Below are 20297 nucleotides of genomic sequence, written 5' to 3' on the forward strand. Positions count from 1 at the left end.
TTCGCATTAACCGCGGCTCCCTTTGACAACTACGCCAGCCAGGACGACCCTGAAGAAGCCGCGATAAAGCGCATTAATTTATCGCGCGACCCTCGGGAGATCTTTTTCAAGGCGCATCGATCCGGCCAACGAGATTAGAAGCTGGCGCACGACGCGACGCTTTTTACCGCTAGATACCGGTACTCGTACAATAAATATTTCCGGCTGAAGTAAATATGGCGGCGATACGCGCGCGAATTGAAACAAACCGATAGGTAGTAGCTTGGACCTAGCGTCTTTACGTCGAATAAACACCCGTCTCACCCCTTCGACACTAATTCGAATAAAAAATCGTCGAACGGACGAAGAGCCGTCGTTAGATCCGTGACAAGACGAACGAAACATTCCGCGACGGTTCGTTCGCGTGGAAAAACGAAATCCCGCGAAAAAGGGGAGAACGAAAAAGTGGAAAAGACAGATCCGCGAAGACAAAGAGAGGGTGTGTTGGGGCTGGACGACGATCTCGGGGACGAAATCAATGAGCTAACAGGCTTGCGAGTTAGCAGTTAGTTCATTAAGTCGGCGTTATTGGATCATGGAAGCCAAGCACCCCACCCCAGTGGCACCCCCTCGACGCAATCGTGACTACACCGCCCCTGCACGAGCGTCGTAGAGCTCGGCTCTTACTCCGGCACACAAGCATTGCGAACACTGCGAGGGTGGACGCCGCAGGGCCTGCACAACCTGCCAGACGTTTTAATTAGAGGTGAGTTTCATCGCGAGCCAACCTAAGAGCACCCAAGAACCCGTTACTTGTCCCTTACGAGTAAGTGTTTTGCACCTTCCGCAAAACCCCTTCGTTTCGTCCGTCGCCTAGATCTTACACAAGCCGAGTCCTCTCTGCCGCGTCGCCTACTCGGAAATCGAAAAGAAACCGTCGGGAATATCCGTATCCAACCATAACGGTCTGTGATTCGCGAGAATTCGTCGATTAATTTCGTCCCTGGGCGCGATTTTGATCATCGGCTAAGGAGATGTCTCTCGGGAGTATTCCTAGTTCAAATGATTCCGTATTTCGATCATCTTCCTAATGCACCGTTTTTTTTTTTACAATTGAAATAAGATTTGTCTCGTTTACGAATCTAAACTGATGGCTGATAAACGGTGGTTCATACTGTTTTACGACCGGTACCCTTCGGAGGCATTCCTCTCGGATGCCAACGATAATTTTGTAGTCGACCAAAGTGCGAGTAAATAACCTTACTTGAGATACAATTAATTAAAATGATAAGAGCAATATGATAAAAGGAGTAGAGAGGAGGGAAGTGCGATCGAACGAGACGACGAAGAAGTGAAAAGGGGAAACTGGAGGAGAGGGGGTAGGAACACGAGATACAGAGGAAACAAGTATGGAGGGGGAGGACGAGCGAGAAGAATGGAAAAAGAGAAAAGGTGGTGTATATACGCGAGGTGCTTTACGTTCCACGGTGCGCGTCTCGGAGGTGCCGGAACATGTGTTTCAGGATGTTTTGCCAGGACGCCGGGGAAAAAGAGAGAAACCCGTAAATACAGAGAGAACGGCGGGACAGGAGAAGGCTGGCCGAGCTGGTGGCAAGCGTAGAGAGGCGTCCGTCTCGCTGCGGCGCGGGTATCGGAGGTAAATCCAGGCAGGTGTCGTCTCGAGCCAACTTCGGTCGAGCAAGAACGACGAAGACGGACACACGCGGCCGTTCGACGGACGTATCGGTATTTCCAACGAGAACGGGACGCGAGACTGAGAAAAACGAAACGTCGCGATACATTGTGGTGTAGGACAAGACGGAAAGAGAGAACCCGGTGAGGTGGGGGGGGGGAATCGCAAGCCCGAGCCGGGAAGAATATAGCGAAAAGTTAAATGTTGCATGAGCTTCGGGGAAGAAGAACACAGCGGCGAGATTCCCGGTAGCGATTAACCCCCTGACGGAAATAACGTACGACCGGCAGCGAACCGAACGATTTTTCGCGATCCAAGCTCGATCGCGAGAACACCGACACCTCCGCCATGGAATCCGAAAGAGGACGACGCGTAAGTTATCGGTCGAAAGGATCGATCTTCGGGAATCTGTAAAAGGTTCGAGTGAGAGAGGTCGCCACGCAGCAAGAAGCGCGGGTCTCGTGCCCACGAGCCGAAGACTGCGTTTACGGCCGCCATCGAGATCCGCGTACCACCCCGCGACGGTGATCCGTTCTAGCGCCAATCGATCGATGGGCTTCGATAGGGGACCCCTCGGAGATCGATTACCGTTCTTCGATGCCGCTAGTATACGAAACAAAATATTTCTGTGTGATTCCATCTACGTTACTGGTTCGATTTGAACTTCTATCGGTGTCTCTATTAAACCCGATAGGGGTGGGCCGCTTCGCGGATATTCCTTGTAAGTCCTAAATCGCGGGGGTCGCGTCCAGGCTGAGACCAGGGTTCTTCTGGGACGGAAACAGAAACGCGAGAGAACGAGCCACTTGTCACCAAGTTTACCGTACTTTCCGGCGAAAGGAGTGTCGAACCCTTTTCAAACGGCCCCGAACCGGTCGGCTGCCGATCGTTTTCGGCTCCTGCGCCTCTTTTTATTTCTCCTCTTCTTGTTCGTCCACCGCCACTACCGTTGCTGCTGCTTCCCAGGGATTCGCGGTGCTAACATTCCGCCGCTGTAGCGGGGGACCCTCTTCGGCCAACGAATATCAACTTTCCCACAGCTCGTTTCGGAGAGCGCGCATTCGAAACTTCGAGCCCGCCCCTCTTTCGTTTCGCTTCGCTTAGTCTTATCGGGAGCGAAGGGAAGCATACGGAGAACATAAATAGGTCTCGGAGAATCAATCGACGGAATCGCGCGTAAATCGATACCCAGACTCGACAAGATCATCCTTGATCGCGATCGAAACGTGGGTTCGTTCGTGGTACGGGGTGTTGATCAAATTTGTTGCTCGAATTCGCGATCAGAAATGCGTTCCGGGCGGCTTATAGTTCGCGAAATACCCAACTAATCGATCTTCATCTTGGCGTATCCAATCTGTGTCCTCAAAGGACCGATCGAATTCGACCAGTTCCAGGAACAGATTCTCTAAAGACCCTACCGAGATGGTGAAAAGCATCGGTCGACCAAGTATTCTTGCTTTGATATCCCCCAAGTGGGCACGCGGATTACACCGTAATAGCTTCATCCACTATACGAGGAGGATCCGTACCTCGCGAGGGTCAGCTTTTTCCAGAACAATGTTTTTTAAAGACCACGAAATTAAGAAAATAACATCTAGAAAATTCGCAAGGTTCGGGGCTCATCGAGGCCAACCAACCAAATACTATAAAGGAAGTCGATGACACGAACGAGTCCCAACTGGATCCGATTTTTGATCGCGAGTTCCAGCGTCCCAGGTCGCGTACGTGCGCGAAACTTTCCCACAACAGGCGTTTCGTCGCCCCCACGCTCCTTCCCTTTTAAAGAGCTGGAAGGCCCAGCACAGGTTCGCGATCAGACCGAGAAGGAACACGAACACAAAGACTGGAGAGAAAGAACCGATGGACCGAGTGGCACGGAAAGCTTTTTCTGAAATCACGGGACCCGTCCTTACCTCCCTGTACCCGTCTCCCTTTCTTCTCGTTCGTCTTCTCGCGACGCGCGGTCGGGCATCAATAATTTAACGCCCTGTCGTACCGATAACCCTGCACAACTCACGACGGCCAGCAACGAGGAAAAGGAAGAGAGACGGAGACAACTGAGAAAACTGAACGAGAGGAGCGGCGGTCGTATCGCATACGAGCAGAACAGAAACCACCGTGTGGACATCGTGGATCAACCGGAGTTTCTTACGTCCGTTCGTTCACATATAGTCACTGACGCGTCGCCCTCTCTCTCACCCTTTCTCCCTTTCCCTTTCCTTCTTCGATTACAAGCGGCAAGAAGCGGCAGGAAGCAGCATTACACGAGACACGTCGCGCCGACAAATCGACGGATTATGCCGGACGAGCGCCGACCCACCGGGAATAAATGAATTGGCTAACGACGCGAATCCTCTCATTTCTCGCCCCCTCTTTCGCCACCCCTTCCTCCAACCCTCTTTCCTTTTTCGCCGTTCCGTTTTCTCGCGAACGAGCCAAGATGGAACTCTGTCTTCCAAACAATCTACACCCGTTCACCTTTTCGATCTTTACCTGTTCGCGGCAGCCATTTTATTAATTCGCATCCTGATCAAAGCTCAGGGAAACCGTAATCCCTGGAACGAGGTCGAGTCGCATTCGCGGTGGACGTTTGGCACCGAACGCGAATTACCGCCTTGGACTGTTTGCGCTCGAACGAGATCGATAACGAGGGAAAATCGTCGAAAGGATTACGCATCGACGACTAATGATCCAATAACGTGGAGATATTAGCGCGGGTCGGTGGTTTCGTGCCAATAAAGCTGGTCAACTGCCCCCGCGGTAAACAGCGGGCGAAGAAAAGGAAAGGTCTCTCGACGTTTACGAATGTAGAACCGGATCGATCGGCCGCGTCTTTCGCAAAGCGCCTAAGCGAGTCACCCGTTACTCGCGAACTCGCGTAACCTATTAAATACTCTTACGCAATCCGTGGGATCCGATAAATAGGATATGTATTACCCTGGCAGCGTTTCCGCAGCCCTACAAGTACCAGCTGCGGCGTGAACAGCGAGGGAATGATCTGCGCAAATGTCAGCTAGAAAAGTAATTCGAATTTTTGGAATAGAGAATCTCTCCAAACCCTTCCCGACGATAAACGTGACTACGTTGAACTTGTTTCGTCTTCTTTGTATCCAAAGCGATTGGTAACCAAGCCCCTATTCCACACGTTCCACTTGTCATTCCTGATGAATTGAGATTTCAATTTTGAGAAATTTTGCACGCCTGCCATCGCTTTAAACAAGAAAAGCTGAATACTTTGGACGCCGCAGCTTAGAAATCGCAGCCCACAGAAATCCCACCGTCTGCAGCTTAGAAATTGAAGTCCACAGAAATCCCGCAAGTTCTGTCGCGAGCTTACTGGCCTCGTGCCATGCCGAGCGTCGATGCAACCGTACGTACGCTTTGCCTCGTACAGAAAATTTTCAAGCTTACGAGTGAACCGCCGCGATCAGCAGCCAAACTATTATCCGGCCGCGTCTGAAATCGTTGCCTTCAGAGGTTCAAGTTCTATCGTTGCGCGAGGGGTTACTTAAACGTGGGCGGGTACCATCGGGGAGGTCCCTTTGTTCGAAAATGTTCGAAAAATTCATGGTGGATGAGGGGACGATGAATCCCCGATCTCTCGAGTCGACCACGATATCTTTCCGCGGCTTTAGGCTTCCCTCGTCGAAGCTTTCAGAAAGCGAGCTACTAATTAGCGATTACCACTCGTTCACGCGGCACTCGAGAAAGAATATAATTAGCGCTCACCTTTGTGCCGATGCGCCGTGAAGCCCTCGACCGGCCGAACCTGGCCTCTCGTAAAAAATCCGGTAGAGCGTCCTCTTCGAAGAGTCATTCTCGACCTTCTCGTCGTCGGTCGAACAGATGGGAAGAGGCACCGGGCGCGGGTCCTGCTTTCACGTGAGCGTGAAGAGGTGCGCGACGACCTCTTCGGTGGCTTCGTGTCCCGCTGCATCGACGAGCACTCCAGCCTGGAAACCAGAACGAAATTAATGAACTTTTTGTCGCGCGGCTTCCACCCGGAATGCACCGAGCGGAGGTTCCTTCACTCGGCGCGACTCGATCGGGAACCGTTTAAATTTTATTCTCCGATCACGATTGATTCCTCTTTTGGGGACCACTCGATCGCCCCGTTATTAGCACCGTAATTTAACCCAACGATGACTTGGTGAAATTTTATTTTTTTACCGCGTCGTTTCGATGCATTCTACTAGAGCACCGAAAACAACAACTGTTTTCTCCACGCAGCGTCGAAGGACCCCGGAAGATGAACGATTATGGATACAACAGGAGGGGCGGAAGGGAGCACGACAGACGAAGTAGAAGCAGGGGGGACGACGACGAGCCGGAGGATCGAGATCGAAGGACCACCCTCCAGAGGCTCGATAGCATCCAAGATCCTGGAAAGCGTTACCTCCTCAGAGACTGCATAGGTTCTGGCGTCTGCGGGGACGTTTACGAGGCGATCGATCAGCAAGCGGGTACGTTATACGTTTGCAACGATCCGAATACCGATCCTTGGATCAACGTATTTAAACTACGCGATGCCACAGGGAACAAGAGAGTCGCGGTGAAGGTGCAGAAACTCACGCCCGAGTCGCAGTCGTTGATCGTCGAGGAGTACAAGGTTCTTCGGGATCTGTCGAGCCATCCGAATCTACCAGAATTCTACGGAATCTATCGCAGAAGGTCCGGCAAGAAGACCGAGTACGATCAAATATGGTTCATCATGGAGGTAGGTGCAGTTTGCCCCATTAACCCTTAAATGCCTCGAGTTTCAAATTTGATACCGGACTTTTAAATCGAATTGTACATTGGCAATTGGTTTGTTTTTAATATTTGGCTGTGTGTATGTTACCGTTGCATAATGTTTTTTCGTACAAAGGTTAACGAATAAACGTTAGCTGTTAAAATTGTTCGAATACTAAATACATTGATATTTGTTTTAAATTTAATTGGGAAAATTAGGCTACTAAGGGTTGAGCACGGAATATAAGCAATCCTCGATTAATGGAAAAATAATACCTAGTTGCTCCACAGTTACTTACTACGATACGCAGATCTGCGTGACACTTTGTACGCTAACATTGTCCTCGTTATTCATACCGAAAGCGATGTCGCGTCGAGACGCCGATGGTACATACATATATCCGTAACGACGCTCCTTTAACGTCGTAATTCTCCGGAGGAAAAAAGAAAAGCCCGGAGACCGAGAACAGACATGGAACATGAAGGGTGAAGCTGCGGGAGAACGGGGGTGGGGGGGGGGGAGACAGAGGAGAAAGAAGGAAAAAGAAAGAGAAGAAAGGCAACGCCGAGGGAAGAGTTGCTGTACGTACCCATGCCAGGACCCGGAGGCAATTTCAAGCATTTGAGACGGTCGAATACACGGATAATTTACGACACGCGCGGCCATTAAACAATCATTAAACTCGTTCGTGTACGCAGGTGAGCCCCGGCACGTCGCGGCCCTAATTTACGGGTGGACCTCCGCGGTGAGCACGAAATATTATTACTTATCTCGAGCAAAGCGTCGATATTCGATTTAACGCGTACGCGTGCACGTACCACCTTCGACGATCGCCCAAACCGACGTCCACGTCTGGTCCTCGATTTAAAGCGCTATTCTAGTCCGAAGGGCTGAGACGTGCTTGGAATTTTGTACTACAATGGCAGTTGTTCGAGATACAAGGTTCGAACCTTGCACACATGTCTCGTCAAGTTAGCAGATATTAATATCTGTTATTTCTGACAAAAGTGCCTTTTTCGTTAAAAACCATTACGATACCTCGTGGCATTTATTTTCACGCGAGACACTCGTCTAAAGACTTTAAATGGCTGGTACGGTTAAAAGGGAGCGTATAGTTTCATTTTAAAGACAAGTCGCACGACCAGCTGCCATAAAACAAATAAAATAATCGTAGAATACGAATCGCGCCCGTCGACGATCGTAAATTCGTCTCGATTCGGTTTCGTGGCCAATGGATCCGGATGGACGCACTCGGTACGAGCTTCGAGCGCATTGGACGAGCACGCGATGCACGCAGTGGATGCATCCTGTCGGAGGCTCGTCGAGCGCAGCACGAAAAGTTCGACTACTGCCGACGGTTTGTGTACGTGCCCGTAAAATTCGGCTGCGATACCATATGAAATACCATCGGCGATAAATCTTTGCCACATTGTCGTTGCGTGTCGTTCTTCTCCAACTCCCCGTCTTCTCCCTTTCTCTCTGGCCGGCGGAGCCTCCGTGAACGTTTACCGGGCTTTTTACCGGAGCCGATTGACTCGCAAAACCGTTGTTACGTTCTTCGATGCCTGTGCCCACCACCTATCGGACTTGTACTTTTGTTTGCACCATCTTCGCTCGTACAGCGAGCGTCCATAATCTTGAGACGCGTAAGAACCATCCTCTGAAAGGTTTTCTCCTATTCGAGATACAGAGTGATGCACAGAATGTATCGTAGTTCCCTGGGTAGTCCTGGCTCGCGAATCAAGTCACCAACTCTAATTCGGCGTGAATACACGGTCAGCAATAATTGGCGGTAATCCAATCGAACCTGTTGCTCTTGATGGAAGATTAGCAATTCAATCTTGTGTCAATTTCTCGAGTAATCCCTCGAATGACCTATCGAAAGAAGTCCCACTTGATGTCGTACGGCGTGGATGGTATATTATAATTTTTCTAGACGTGCAGATAGTCACACGTTTTAAATGTTCCAGCACGAAGAGTTCGTAATTGAGATTCCTGTTTGCTTTGTCAGAGCTTCGACCGTGGAAAGATAGGGGTACGCGACAAAATGGAGGACAGAGTCCGTTAAGATCGCGAGCAATTACATAAAATCGCGCAGAAAATGAAATTCCGTTCCGAATAGTCAATCTAAATTGCTTCCGCAATTACGCGGACAACTACGAGCTGTCCGCGACGTCCGAAGCGGCGATGCAAATCGAAGATTGCTTTCCTCGAGTGCTGCAATATGCTTGTAATATAGAAGCCACTCATTTCGCGAAGAACGAACGTGTAATCGTCACGATTTTGTGATTTGCAGCTCTGCGATGGTGGACCGGTGATGGACCTCGTTCGCGGCCTCGTCTCCATGGACAAGAAACTGCGGGAGGAACACATAGGCTATATTCTAAGGGAGGTGATCAAAGTAAGTCTTAGAAAATTAGCTAAGTTTCGTAAGGGAGACGATCCCTTGGACACTATTTCCCTCGCTTACGCTTAGAGTGGATGATTTCTCGATAAATGTACTTAAATACGCGCTCAATGGCTACGAGCATGATGCAGCGTAATATGATCTTAACCTAACGGGAGTCGACGCGATGAAAAGAGTCTCGGTCTCGCGCAATCGGGGGTAACACGCGCTGGTCGACATTTCGCCGAGCATTCTTACGCGTGTGGAAAATCGGTGAACGCGCAGGATCGCGGGAGATGCGCGTCAATGGAGCAACATTCTACGGCGTATAAATTACAAATAAGACAGGCGAGATGGCTCGCTAATTAACCTGCTCGCAAATGAAAGGCTGCCCGCTCGTTCGCCCTTCTCCGTGGTTCCATCTCTCCGGGCCGCGTTCACCGGAGATCAAGAGCGCAAAGACTTCCGTCCCGTTCTCCTCCGACGCGTACCTGCGTTTCTCCGCTTCCAAGAGAAGCCCCGTGTTACAGTCAAGGACAAAACCCCGCGAGAACAGTCGTACGCGACGTTATCCTCCCCTGGCAAATGGAAAAACACGGCTGGCGGCGGAGGAATAACCGAGAAACGTGAGCGAATTGCAAACGTTTCCCGCTTCGAGGTCTATAATTTTACTAGGGAAACGATTCCCTCTGTCACAGTGAAGCGGTGGTCTACGGGGTCTACTAAAATCGGAGGATCTAGATACGAGGTGATCTAGACCACTGTTTAGATTGTATTTCTCTCGGTTCGACGATATCTTCGCATTTTATTTCTTTCGCTATCTTCGTACATACAAGTTTCACTAGTCGTGAGAAAGAAACTCTGAGCATTCGCATCAGCGAATATACCACCGCGACGATCCTCAGCTACGCGTACAGGAATCGGCCCGTAGATTTTAGCACACCCTGTACACCGTTCCTTGTCCTCGCGGAATATAATTTACGGTAATACTGTACGAGACGTTCTTCCATCTCCGCGAAACAAACCACGGAATGGAAATGGACAGAAGGAAACAATTAGGAAAAAATCCTGGACACTCGGAGCGGACGGGTGTCATTTGCGCGTCAAGCGTCGCAATTTGATCGACGCCGAGGGTAGAACGTTGCGTTTCCGCTTCGAATCGTGCGTGGTATCCCTTCCGCCCCATGCACCCGATACGAGGCGAGGTGTCCCGGCAAAAACACCGAGACCGCGTAAAATCGATGGGTTCTGCTAATTATCTCCGCCGTGGGAACACCGAGAACGCGATCCCTTCGGCGAGACTTTCTACTATCGACTGTACCTGTACTTGCAACACCTATCAACCTATCGACTTTCAATCGACGCGCGACGGGGGAGATCGGATCGATGTAACTGTCAAATGGCATCGAGTGGCGGACGATCGATACGCGTCGCTATTAAACCCGTAGACCGAACATACGGCGGTTGCCTCCGTAGTCGCTTCATTTTTATTGCATTTATCGACGATCTCGCTAATCTGTTTATGCACAGTACGGTTTCACCAGATGCTGACGACCTTAGACGTATTTTTTAGCACGCTCTAGGCTTCGCCTTACCGCCGCGGGTTTCGAAGGTTCGCGGTTTAAAGTCGCTCAAGGACTCCGGTTGCGAGATGGATGGCATTTAGAACGACTCCAACGTCGAACGTTATGCGTGAAACGACGTTCTCTTTATGGAATTTAGCACCGTCTTCGATCGAGGGAAATGGGCGTAATTCGCAATCGCACCCCCGATTTCGCAAACACAAAACTTACGGGTCGATCTCGGGAACCGTCCTCGAATTCGATTTCTGTTTCATCGAGCAAAGTCAAGGATCCTCCTGTACTTTTGCACCATAGTGTATTCGCGGAGTCGAACAGTTTGTCGCTAAATCATGGCGAGAGCCCACTTTTCGAGTATACCACGCGCACGCACGGCTTCTCGCGTTCTCCGTTCATCTTCCGCCTCGGAGCCCTTTGCGTCAGTGTTTTTCTCTCTGTTCCGCCATGCTTTCTCGTAAAATGCACGCAACCCCTTCTTCCTCTCCCCGGACCCCTTCTTGTTCGCGTTGGTACGTGTTCCATGGGTCCAGTAGCGATTCGTCCACGGTCGCTCGTGCGGTAAATCAGACCACGTTGACGTTTAATGCCGGCAAATTACACGCGAAATAAATGCTCGCGAAGAACGAGGCACCCGGTGTCTCTACCGCCGACGTAATCGCGGTTAGGGGAAACGCGTGGAGAAGAAAGTTCGACCGAAGACGGTCGATGTTCCTCGTTAAGGTGTCTTCTCGTTTTGCGGACAGATTGGATACTCCAAAAATACGGTGTCATACGGTGACGATCAATATTCTAGCTACGAAAACATTCGATACTCGACGAGAACAAGTGATTCATTTTTACCTTGAAAAATACGGAAATTTTGAATCGCTAAAATTTGTCTAACAACGAATCGCCACGTTCCTCAGGCAGTGATCCATCTGCACGAGAACAACGTGATCCACCGTGATATACGCGGTAGCAACATCCTACTGACCAAAGAGGGGGAAGTGAAGCTGGTGGACTTCGGGCTGTCAAAGATGATAAAAGGTGAAATGGGGAAGAGGTACACCTGCATAGGATCGCCGTGTTGGATGTCGCCGGAAGTCGCCATGAGCAAAGACGACAACGACAAAGGATACGGTAGTCGAGCAGACGTGTGGGCAATCGGTATCACGGCGATTGAATTGGCCGATGGAAAGCCACCCTTTCAAGATATGCACCCCACCAGGGCCCTCTTTCAGATCGTTCGCAATCCTCCCCCGAATCTGTACAGGCCGTCCAACTGGACCCAAAACTTCAACGATTTCATTGCCGAGTACGTTCATCAAAAAGTTCCTTACATGCACCTAGATTTAATCTAAATTAGATCTCAATAACACTGCTCTACCGTAGGTGTCTGGAGAAGAATCCTGAGAACAGGCCGTTCATGGCGGAAATAGCCGAGCACCCTTTCCTGTCTGAACTACCTGACAACGAATTTCTGGTAATATCACATTCGTAGGAGATTACACGAGTCTCAGAGGAAAAACTGATAACGGTGGTTTTCAGCTGGCTAAAGAGATCAAGGTGCTGATGATGGACGCCTGCCCGAAAGGTAAACTCGACAGGAGAGCGGAAGTAATAGTTCGAAAAAATTTCCTCAAGGTAACGATTCAACCGATCCTGGTGCTCCAGACCAGATAAACGTCGTTTGTTTTCCGTCCTCTGCACAGATTCACCAAACGGATCCTCTGGAGCCCATGTTCATGGAGGACGTCGCGGCGCTCGAGACGCTCACGGAGGACTCGATTTTGGACGAGCTGCACGAAAGATTGAGACAGGGTTACTACCACAGCTTCGTCGGGGACATTCTTCTAATTCTGAATCCGAACGAACAGCAGGACATTTACGGATCCGATGTAAGTACCGTTCACAGATCCAGAGCTTCCATTAAAAACGATTCAAACAATTCTCTAGTCAACTGAACAAGAAATGTGGTTCTTGGTACCACAAAATTAACCGAAGAATCGGGAACCAAAAAGTGGCGATTCCATTGTTGCAGTACCACACAAAGTACCAATGCAAATCGCGGTCGGATAACGCACCTCACGTATACTCTGTGGCCGATAGCGCCTATCAGGACGTGCTGCACAACGAGGAGCCTCAACACATCCTGTTGGCGGGTGAAAGTAATTCGGGGAAGACCACGAACATGCTGCACCTCGTCCGACATCTCATGTATCTGGGAAAAGTAATCGATCGCCGTAAACGTAACCATAAATGAAACGAGTGAAACACTTTTGCACGAGACACGTTCGATTTCAGAGTTTACAGGATACCGGGGCGAGATTATTTCGAGCCATCAAAGTGGTCCACGCTTTCAGCAACGCTGCCACTCCCCTCAACCCTAACTCGACCAGATGCATGCTGGAAATACAGACCACGTTCGGCTCGTCTGGGAAGGCTTCCGGTGGCATATTCTGGTTGTATCAGCTGGAAAAATGGCGCGTCTCCACTCGCGACAGGTTATAAGATCTTATCGCAGTCCTGCTCGGTTAACTGAGAATTCGTCGCCCTGGATATTCGAGATTTTACACGCTTTGCGCATATTTTATTCGTATACTTTCAAAGTCCTATTTTAGAATGTACGCGCGGTCGCGGTAGCAGCTCGACACAAGAAAAGTCGATCCTTGGAATAAATTCCCGACCAATTATTCCCGACTAATTGAGAATATCTCGATTTTTCTCACTCGATCGAGCACTACCGTGTAACGTTGCGTTACCGATGCAAGACCATCATTCCACGCGACACGAACTAGCAATTTGCCAGTAAATTAGATTTCAGAATCGCGGCTCGCTTAGGTCGCTCTAAACGCGCGTTTATCGATTAGACGCGGTAGTCACGAGGCATAATACGTTCTCAACAGAAATCAATCGAATTTTCACGTGTTCTACTACTTCTACGACGGCCTCGACTCGACGAGCAAATTGAAGAACTACTCCCTGCCGCCGGGCAGAAGGATGCGGTATTTGAGAATAAGCGACAAGGGAACGGAGAGGAAACGATCGTTCAAAGTCAGGAACGATCCGCGGGGAAACGTGGTGAAGTTCGAGGAGCTGGTGGAAAATCTGCGAGTGTTGGAAATGGAGGAGTATTGCGAGACAATCTGGAAGGTGCTGGCGGCGATCTTGACCCTAGGTGAAATTCGATTCGTCGAAGGCAACAACGGGGAAGCCGACATGGACAACAACGACGCCGCGAACAGAGGTACGTATCGAGTCGAAGGAATAAGTAATTCACCACTGTTTATAAAGAATAGAGGATTACTCGCTGGCGAGCCTAGAAACTCGTAAAATCGCTAACGGAGCGTCTCTTCGCGTTTCAGTGGCCCAGCTTCTCAACCTGGACGAGAAGAAATTTGTCTGGGCGCTGGTCAATTACTGCGTGATTGTCAAAGGCAGCGTTGTCCGCAAAAAGCACAGCTGCGAGGAAGCGAAAGAGGCGCGGGACGTACTCGCAAACACCATCTACCAACGGCTGGTCGACTGGATAGTGAACACTATCAATCATAAATTTACGGTTACGCGCACTTTATTGTGAGTTTCGAAACGGAATCGTCGGTTCGCGAGCCGCTTAATTAAGATGCGTCTGCCTTTCAGCGGCGACAAGTACGCCATCAGCGTGATGGATCTCTTCGGATTCGAGTGCTTCGCGGTGAATCGACTCGAGCAGTTGATAGTGAACACCATGAACGAACAGATGCAATGCTATTACAACCAAAGGATATTCGCCTGGGAGATGGTAAGTCTCGAGGAAGAATTCTACGAGGAATCGTTCAGATGGAAAATGCACAGAGAAACAAACGGTTGCTATTCTAATATCCTGCATTGTCTGTTCTAAATACCGCAACACTTTTACTTGGATACTTTTCTGTTATTTTTCAACTGTAGCCATTTGAGCCGTTCATTGCACAAATCAAATTAAGTTTGCGCAGTGAGCGGCTCGTTTATCTCTCTATCTCTGCACCACTCTCGTAGCTACAAATGATCCTCCTCCGTAGCAAGAACAAGAAGAAGAGGACATACCCGTGCAACGTTTACACTTCTACGACAACAAAGACGCGATAGATCAGCTGCTAAGCAAAGACAGGGGTCTGTTCAGTATAATCGACGACGCGTCCAAGCACCAGATGGATTATCAGTACATCTTGACCAAGATCGGGCAATCGAACAACCTCTACGTGAAAGCTGCGAGCTCGCACGAATTCACCGTTGCCCATTACACTGGGAAGCTGATATACGACTCCAGCGAGATCGCCGAAAAGAATCGAGATTTCGTCCCACCGGAAATGGTCGAAACGTTCAGGCTATCGGGCCTCTTAACCGTGAAGGAGATGTTCACCAACAAGCTGACGAAATCTGGGAACCTGACCATCGTCGTGGAGCATACGAAAGTCGCGGAGAAAAAGACGAGCAAAGGAAAATGGGGCGCGCTGATGCAGGAGACGAACAAACCTAGGGTGATTCACGTTTCAAACTTTCTCCTTGCGTAGTGGCGCGTTATCCTGTCGAGAAAAACGACGTTTGACTAAAATAGCCAATAAGAAAATAGTAGAAACAGTCTCTCGATAGCATAAAGTATTCCTTTTGAAGGAACTTTACGAAAAAAAATTCAAAACAAAATATTGGAATTCGTCTTCTATAAAATTTTTCAGAAGTTTAACACCGCATCCCGAGGGCAATACTCCCAGTCGCGGAAAATGAGAACGTGCACGGCTACCTTCAAATCCACCAGCCTCGAAATCCTTAAGAATCTCTCGTCAGGAGGCGGAAGTGGTGGGATCCATTTCGTGAGGTGTTTAAGATCGGACCTCGAAGGGGCGCCGCGTGGCTTCTATCGGGAGGTCGTGAGACAGCAGATCAGAGCGTTGGCTATTCTGGACACTGCCAAAGCCAGGCAACGCGGTTACCCGTGTAGAATATCGTTTCAAGAATTTCTGCGAAGGTAAAAAGTCTGACCGAACGTATCGATTCGAATGCTGAATCCGCCTTTTAACTTTTCGTCGCAGGTACCAGTTCCTGGCGTTCGATTTCGACGAGAACGTCGAGATCACCAAAGACAACTGCCGGCTGTTGTTGATCAGATTGAAAATGGAGGGTTGGATGATCGGGAAGACCAAGGTCTTTCTCAAGTATTACAACGAGGAATACTTGTCGCGATTGTACGAGACCCAGGTGAAAAAGATCGTGAAGGTTCAATGTATGATGAGAGCGTTCCTGGCGCGCAAAAACATGGCGACGAAGATCACGACTACCGTGAAGAAAGATGTCGGTAGGTAAACCGAGCGTTGGAAGAAACAACTCTGGGGTGCGAGCCGATTCTTCTTTTGAACGCGTCGTTTTCGTTTTTCCCTCTTTTTTTTTCAAGAGGCTCGTACATTTTTTTTACATCCGCTACGGGAAATTTAACGGGTATTGTTTCAGTGAAGAAAGCGTCTATAAAGAAGAAGGAGACGGTGGATCTGTCGGAGGACGAAGCAGCTGTAATGATACAGAAAGGTAGGGCGAACGGAGACACTGGGTAGCGGACAGAGATTTGATTTTTGACGAGTCCGATAGTTTCGATATTTTCTACATCTTCGCTTATCGTTTATTCTTCGACCGTATCGCGGTTTCGTTGTCTGATGGAACGTTATTTCCTGTGGGGAACAGCGTACAGAGGGCACACAGTGAGGAAGGAGATGGGGCCTCGAATAGGGAAGATGCAGATGGATCAGGAGACGATGGACATGATGAAATTTTACAGCAGCAAATGGAGGTCGAAGAGCATGTTCCAAGTCCTCCTACGTTACCGTGCAGCCCGTTATCAAGACCTCGTGCAATTCTCGCAACAAGTGAGTGATCTAGCAGAACTAGAAATCCTCGGACTCTCGTTTCCTCACCCAACATGTCGCGTTACCATTTTCACTGAAAATTCTTCCGTGCAGGTACATCTGTTCAATCATGCGATAGTAGCCAGTTTGGATGCGACGAGTGAGCAGATCTCCATAGACAAGGTCAACTCAAACGTATCACCGCTTACGTTCTTAGGCCACACGAAACCACCCGAAGTGCACAAGTTACCGTTCAACTTTAACTGCGACTTACCATTTCCAAACACGAAGAGCTCTGGGGGAATGAAAGCTCTTGGGTGAGTTGTTTCAACGCTGTCCTCGCGTCGATGTTTATTCCGTTGAGCGTAGACGTAACGGGGAATCCCGTTCCGTATGCTCCCCCCGAATCGATAGAAGGGCTTAAACGAGAGTGGTCGTTTTTAGTAAAAAATTCGTATCGTCCCTGAACAGTAGCTATCATCCATCATTGAACAATCATCGTGTCGTGCCGTAGTCGTCGCGTAGAATCTTCGTGCCTTGCATCGCGTTTCCGTTAACTTGTCGCCTACTCGTAATCTTGTTTCTTGAAAAGAAAAAAGAAAGAAAAAAGAAAAGAAGTTGTTGCACGAGGTCGACCAGAGTACCTCGTAGTTTCTCGCGCACGTTTATTCCGATGTGTATATGTTGCTTGCTTTTGTCTACGCGCTTCCTGTGTTGTATATTGTTGTTTCATTGCGCGCGGGCTGTTTTATTCCGTTGTTTCCCGTTCTCCGTTGTGTGCCGTCTCTATCGAAGTAAGAGTCGCTTAAGAACTCTATCGGGGACTTCTGGCGTCAACTGAGAAATACGTTCTCGCAGATCCGCGTCGTCATTGGCGTCTGACGACGAGCACGAAGCCTGGGACGCGCCATTACGGAGACAAACGGTGCCTTGGGCCAACAGGAACACTCGTACCAGAGGTGCCTATCACATTTTGTTTCATCCAGTCAGGGCGCATCGACAACAACACTCTCAGATCGTACGACTTCATCCGCGCGAGAACGCAAACCCTCTTTTTTTTCTTTTTTTTATACATTTTCATACATTTCAACTATCGCCCATTCGATATCTTTTTGCTCGATCCGAGTCCGATCGATCGCGCGTACAGGGTGTGCCCCGATGTCTTTCCTGAATCGTCGCTACCGAGATCGGAATCGTTCGAAACTATTCGGTTCGCAGAAAATGTTCGTAACAGAAACTGCCTTATATCGCTGTAACTCTCAAATGTACATTACAATTACATTTGTGGGTTTCGAATGTACGGCACTTAACCCATTAACAAAAATAAAAACACGTTACGTTTCCGTCTCGTCATCGAACGATATCATTTCTATGTCACCCTGTATGACTCGTCCGACTCGATGCGTTTTCATCGGAGAGTCGTACCTAATTACGACCAGAACGGATCATTCATCCAGTCAATCGCAAAATTATTGAACGGATAACGATAGATTCTTCCGTTGGATCGCGTTCCTCCGAAGGGCCAGTCTGGTACTTCGACCCGAATTACGTTGAATCATAATAAATAAACAAAACAAAAAAAAGTGTCCGACCAAAGGTACCAGACTGCACCCTTGAGAGGCGAGGAGTCGGGCTTCGAGAGTTCGAGAAAACACGAGAAAGTCTCGATTGCTTAAACCGAGTGGCGACTGTTCTGTTTCCGGAGAGAACTCACTCTCCAATCGGATTGCTCTGCATTTTTCAGACGTCGAGGTTCAAACGACGAACTCGCCACATCGAGTGGCTTCAGACACCGAGGGAAAGAGTCTGATCGACACTCCGTTTTCCAGAGACCCGAATATCTCGGTCCGATGTCCACCAAAAGAAGGGTCCCGAAGCAGAATGGATAACACCGGGTATCAACATCATTCGAGCAACCGTAGTCCTGTACCATCTGCTAACGCTCATAATCCTCGCTCAGTAAGTTCGACGATCGTTCGCGTTTCTCTACCGCCTATCCACGTTATCCTCGTTAACCACGTCGTACAAGTTCTCTCTGTCTCTCCTTCTTATGCTAGTGCACACGACACGATATCACGAGCACGTCTCTCTTTTCAGAATGATTACGATAGCACCGGGTCGATACGCTCTAGAAAACACGCACCGCCCCCACCCATTCCGCCATTCAATCAGACACAACCACCCCCGATGCGTAGCACCGACAACTATGGCTCGGACACTCGAAGTAAAAGCAACGTGAACACCGGTAGCAACGATTGGGAGTTCGAGGACAGAGTTAATAGGAACTCAGGCAACGTTAATCGGTTCGATCACGCTATCTATGACCGTAGAGCCGCGTTAGGTTGATGCCTGCAAAATGTCGTTCTCTTTTTCTTATCGAGACACGAGACCTTTCCTAAACGTCGCATATGTGAATTAACTGAAAATTGATATTTCGTGTGCGTCAGCCTGATACATTATAGGGTACGTTACCCGACTTTCGTTTCTCTCACTCTCTCTCACTTGTTTCAGTATCAACCCGATTCAGGAAATGCAGATGATAGGCCGAAGAAATAACGAGGGTCACGAAGACGACGATCCACCTTTCAACTTTCAGGTGAAACGATAGTTTCAAGTTTGACATTAAACTTAGTTGAAATCATCATCTTGCTATTTTTCGTCTTAACAACTATTAACGATGACTTAAACCTCTTCCGATATTACATGGCCTTATATCATATATTAATCGTAACAAAGTCCCTTGGTATCAACCATACAGGCGATGCTGAGAAAGACTGGCCATCAACGGGCATCAATGAAGCGCACTCCTGTCTACGACAGCTATTCTCCGTCACCACTGCCAGGTTCGGGATATCGCGGTAACCGCGAGAACGAATCGAACGTCGTGTACAGAAGCGGAGGAAGTCGTCGTGATTCCCCCGAGTGGAGTCCCAATGAAATGGTGAGAATGTCCGAGAAGTACGGAAAAGAGGGTGCCTGGGGTGAGGACCGGGCCAGCGGCGGGGGACGAACAAACGTCTCGGAGAGTGTCACCACCGCGGAGATTGCGCCAGGAATCGTTATCGAGGGTTACGTGGCCGAGTTGTAAAAATTCGAGTCCCGACAACCGAAAAACTTCTTGCGTATCGAGCCAGGACAAAAACTGGACCGGTTGGAATTGCAAATTCCGCGCGAGGAAGAGAGAGAGAGAGAGAGAGAGAGAGAGAGAGAGAGAGAGAAACTGACGAGAAGTCCGAAAGATACCTGTAGCTGTCCCGACGGAAACAAATGCACGACTCGAACGATTCGAACGAACGTTACCCAATCCACCAACGTTGCTGACTCGGAGAGAATTTCTTTTTATCCACAAAATATGTACATACGTATATTTTTTATTGCTTTTATTTTATCCCTTTTTTAATGAAAAAGAAAAAAAAAGAAATGAAATAGAAGCAAACTCTACCGCCGCAATGCTTTCATCGATAAAACTTCTTTTGTAATTTTCATCCGTGCTTCGAGCGACCGTGAAGCCGGCACTTTTTTTTGTCCGACATAAGATTTTTCGTAAAGCGATACGCGAATTTTCTCAACGCGCCAAAGCTTCTCCGACAGTTAGCAATGCTCCTTACCGACGAGAATATTTGGTCACGTTTTTTTCTACATTGGCTACGGGATACTGATCAAAACACACATAATATACACGAATGACGCAAAACGTGTAAAGTAATGCGACAATAACTACGAACCTTTGTTCCCCCTCGATTAAAATTGCCATAACACACGAACCGTTATTAAACGTCCGTCTTTCATCTCAAAACGATGCTTTCGCACCCACACTCATCGCACGCAACAGTATCGAAAGAATCGAACGATTATCAAACCGACTACGTGAAATTCATGAAAAAAAAGTGCACTCTGCGCGATCGGTTCTATCGAAAAGCACGAAGCTCCCGTCACTTTTACGAAATGGATATTTATAAAAATATCAATCGACTGATGCACGATATTGTCAAGGACATTTTAAAGAATAAAGAATTTTAAAAGGTCGACCGATCTGTTCCTTCAACGATACACGTACCTGTTCCTCGTAATACCATCCGAACGACGAAAAGATTAT

General features: G+C 48.8%; 2 protein-coding genes across 7 annotated transcripts in view; one reads left to right on the forward strand and one right to left on the reverse strand.

Annotated features, from left to right (window-relative positions):
- The window catches only part of LOC128891002 (protein Wnt-6), a 70086-nt gene extending 64232 nt beyond the window's left edge, over positions 1–5854 (reverse strand). Inside the window, exon 1 of the mRNA XM_054150118.1 lies at positions 5402–5854. The gene's annotated coding sequence lies outside the window, so the exon portion shown is untranslated. The remainder of the gene's footprint in view (positions 1–5401) is intronic.
- Positions 618–20227, forward strand: LOC128890973 (neither inactivation nor afterpotential protein C). 6 transcript variants are annotated; one of them, XM_054150035.1, is made up of 24 exons: positions 618–749; positions 5903–6135; positions 6208–6389; positions 8701–8805; positions 11276–11664; positions 11742–11832; positions 11898–11993; positions 12062–12247; positions 12391–12579; positions 12654–12853; positions 13256–13596; positions 13715–13925; positions 13989–14130; positions 14390–14848; positions 15044–15333; positions 15398–15660; positions 15813–15887; positions 16041–16222; positions 16316–16518; positions 17060–17160; positions 17946–18160; positions 18299–18504; positions 18713–18797; positions 18960–20227. In XM_054150035.1, exons 2-24 carry the CDS (start codon positions 5922–5924, stop codon positions 19287–19289), a joined length of 4755 nt encoding a protein of 1584 aa, XP_054006010.1. In that variant the 5' UTR covers positions 618–749; positions 5903–5921; the 3' UTR covers positions 19290–20227. The 6 variants fall into 6 exon arrangements, 4 of the variants coding, with proteins under 4 accessions (XP_054006010.1, XP_054006012.1, XP_054006011.1 ...); XR_008460728.1 differs by lacking the exon at positions 18960–20227 and having other exon boundaries at positions 18031–18160; XM_054150037.1 differs by lacking the exon at positions 17060–17160 and having other exon boundaries at positions 18031–18160.
- Positions 20228–20297: the final 70 nt, after the last annotated feature.

Source organism: Hylaeus anthracinus, unplaced genomic scaffold, assembly GCF_026225885.1.
Source record: "Hylaeus anthracinus isolate JK02 unplaced genomic scaffold, UHH_iyHylAnth1.0_haploid 12001, whole genome shotgun sequence".
Classification (NCBI taxonomy): domain Eukaryota; kingdom Metazoa; phylum Arthropoda; class Insecta; order Hymenoptera; family Colletidae; genus Hylaeus; species Hylaeus anthracinus.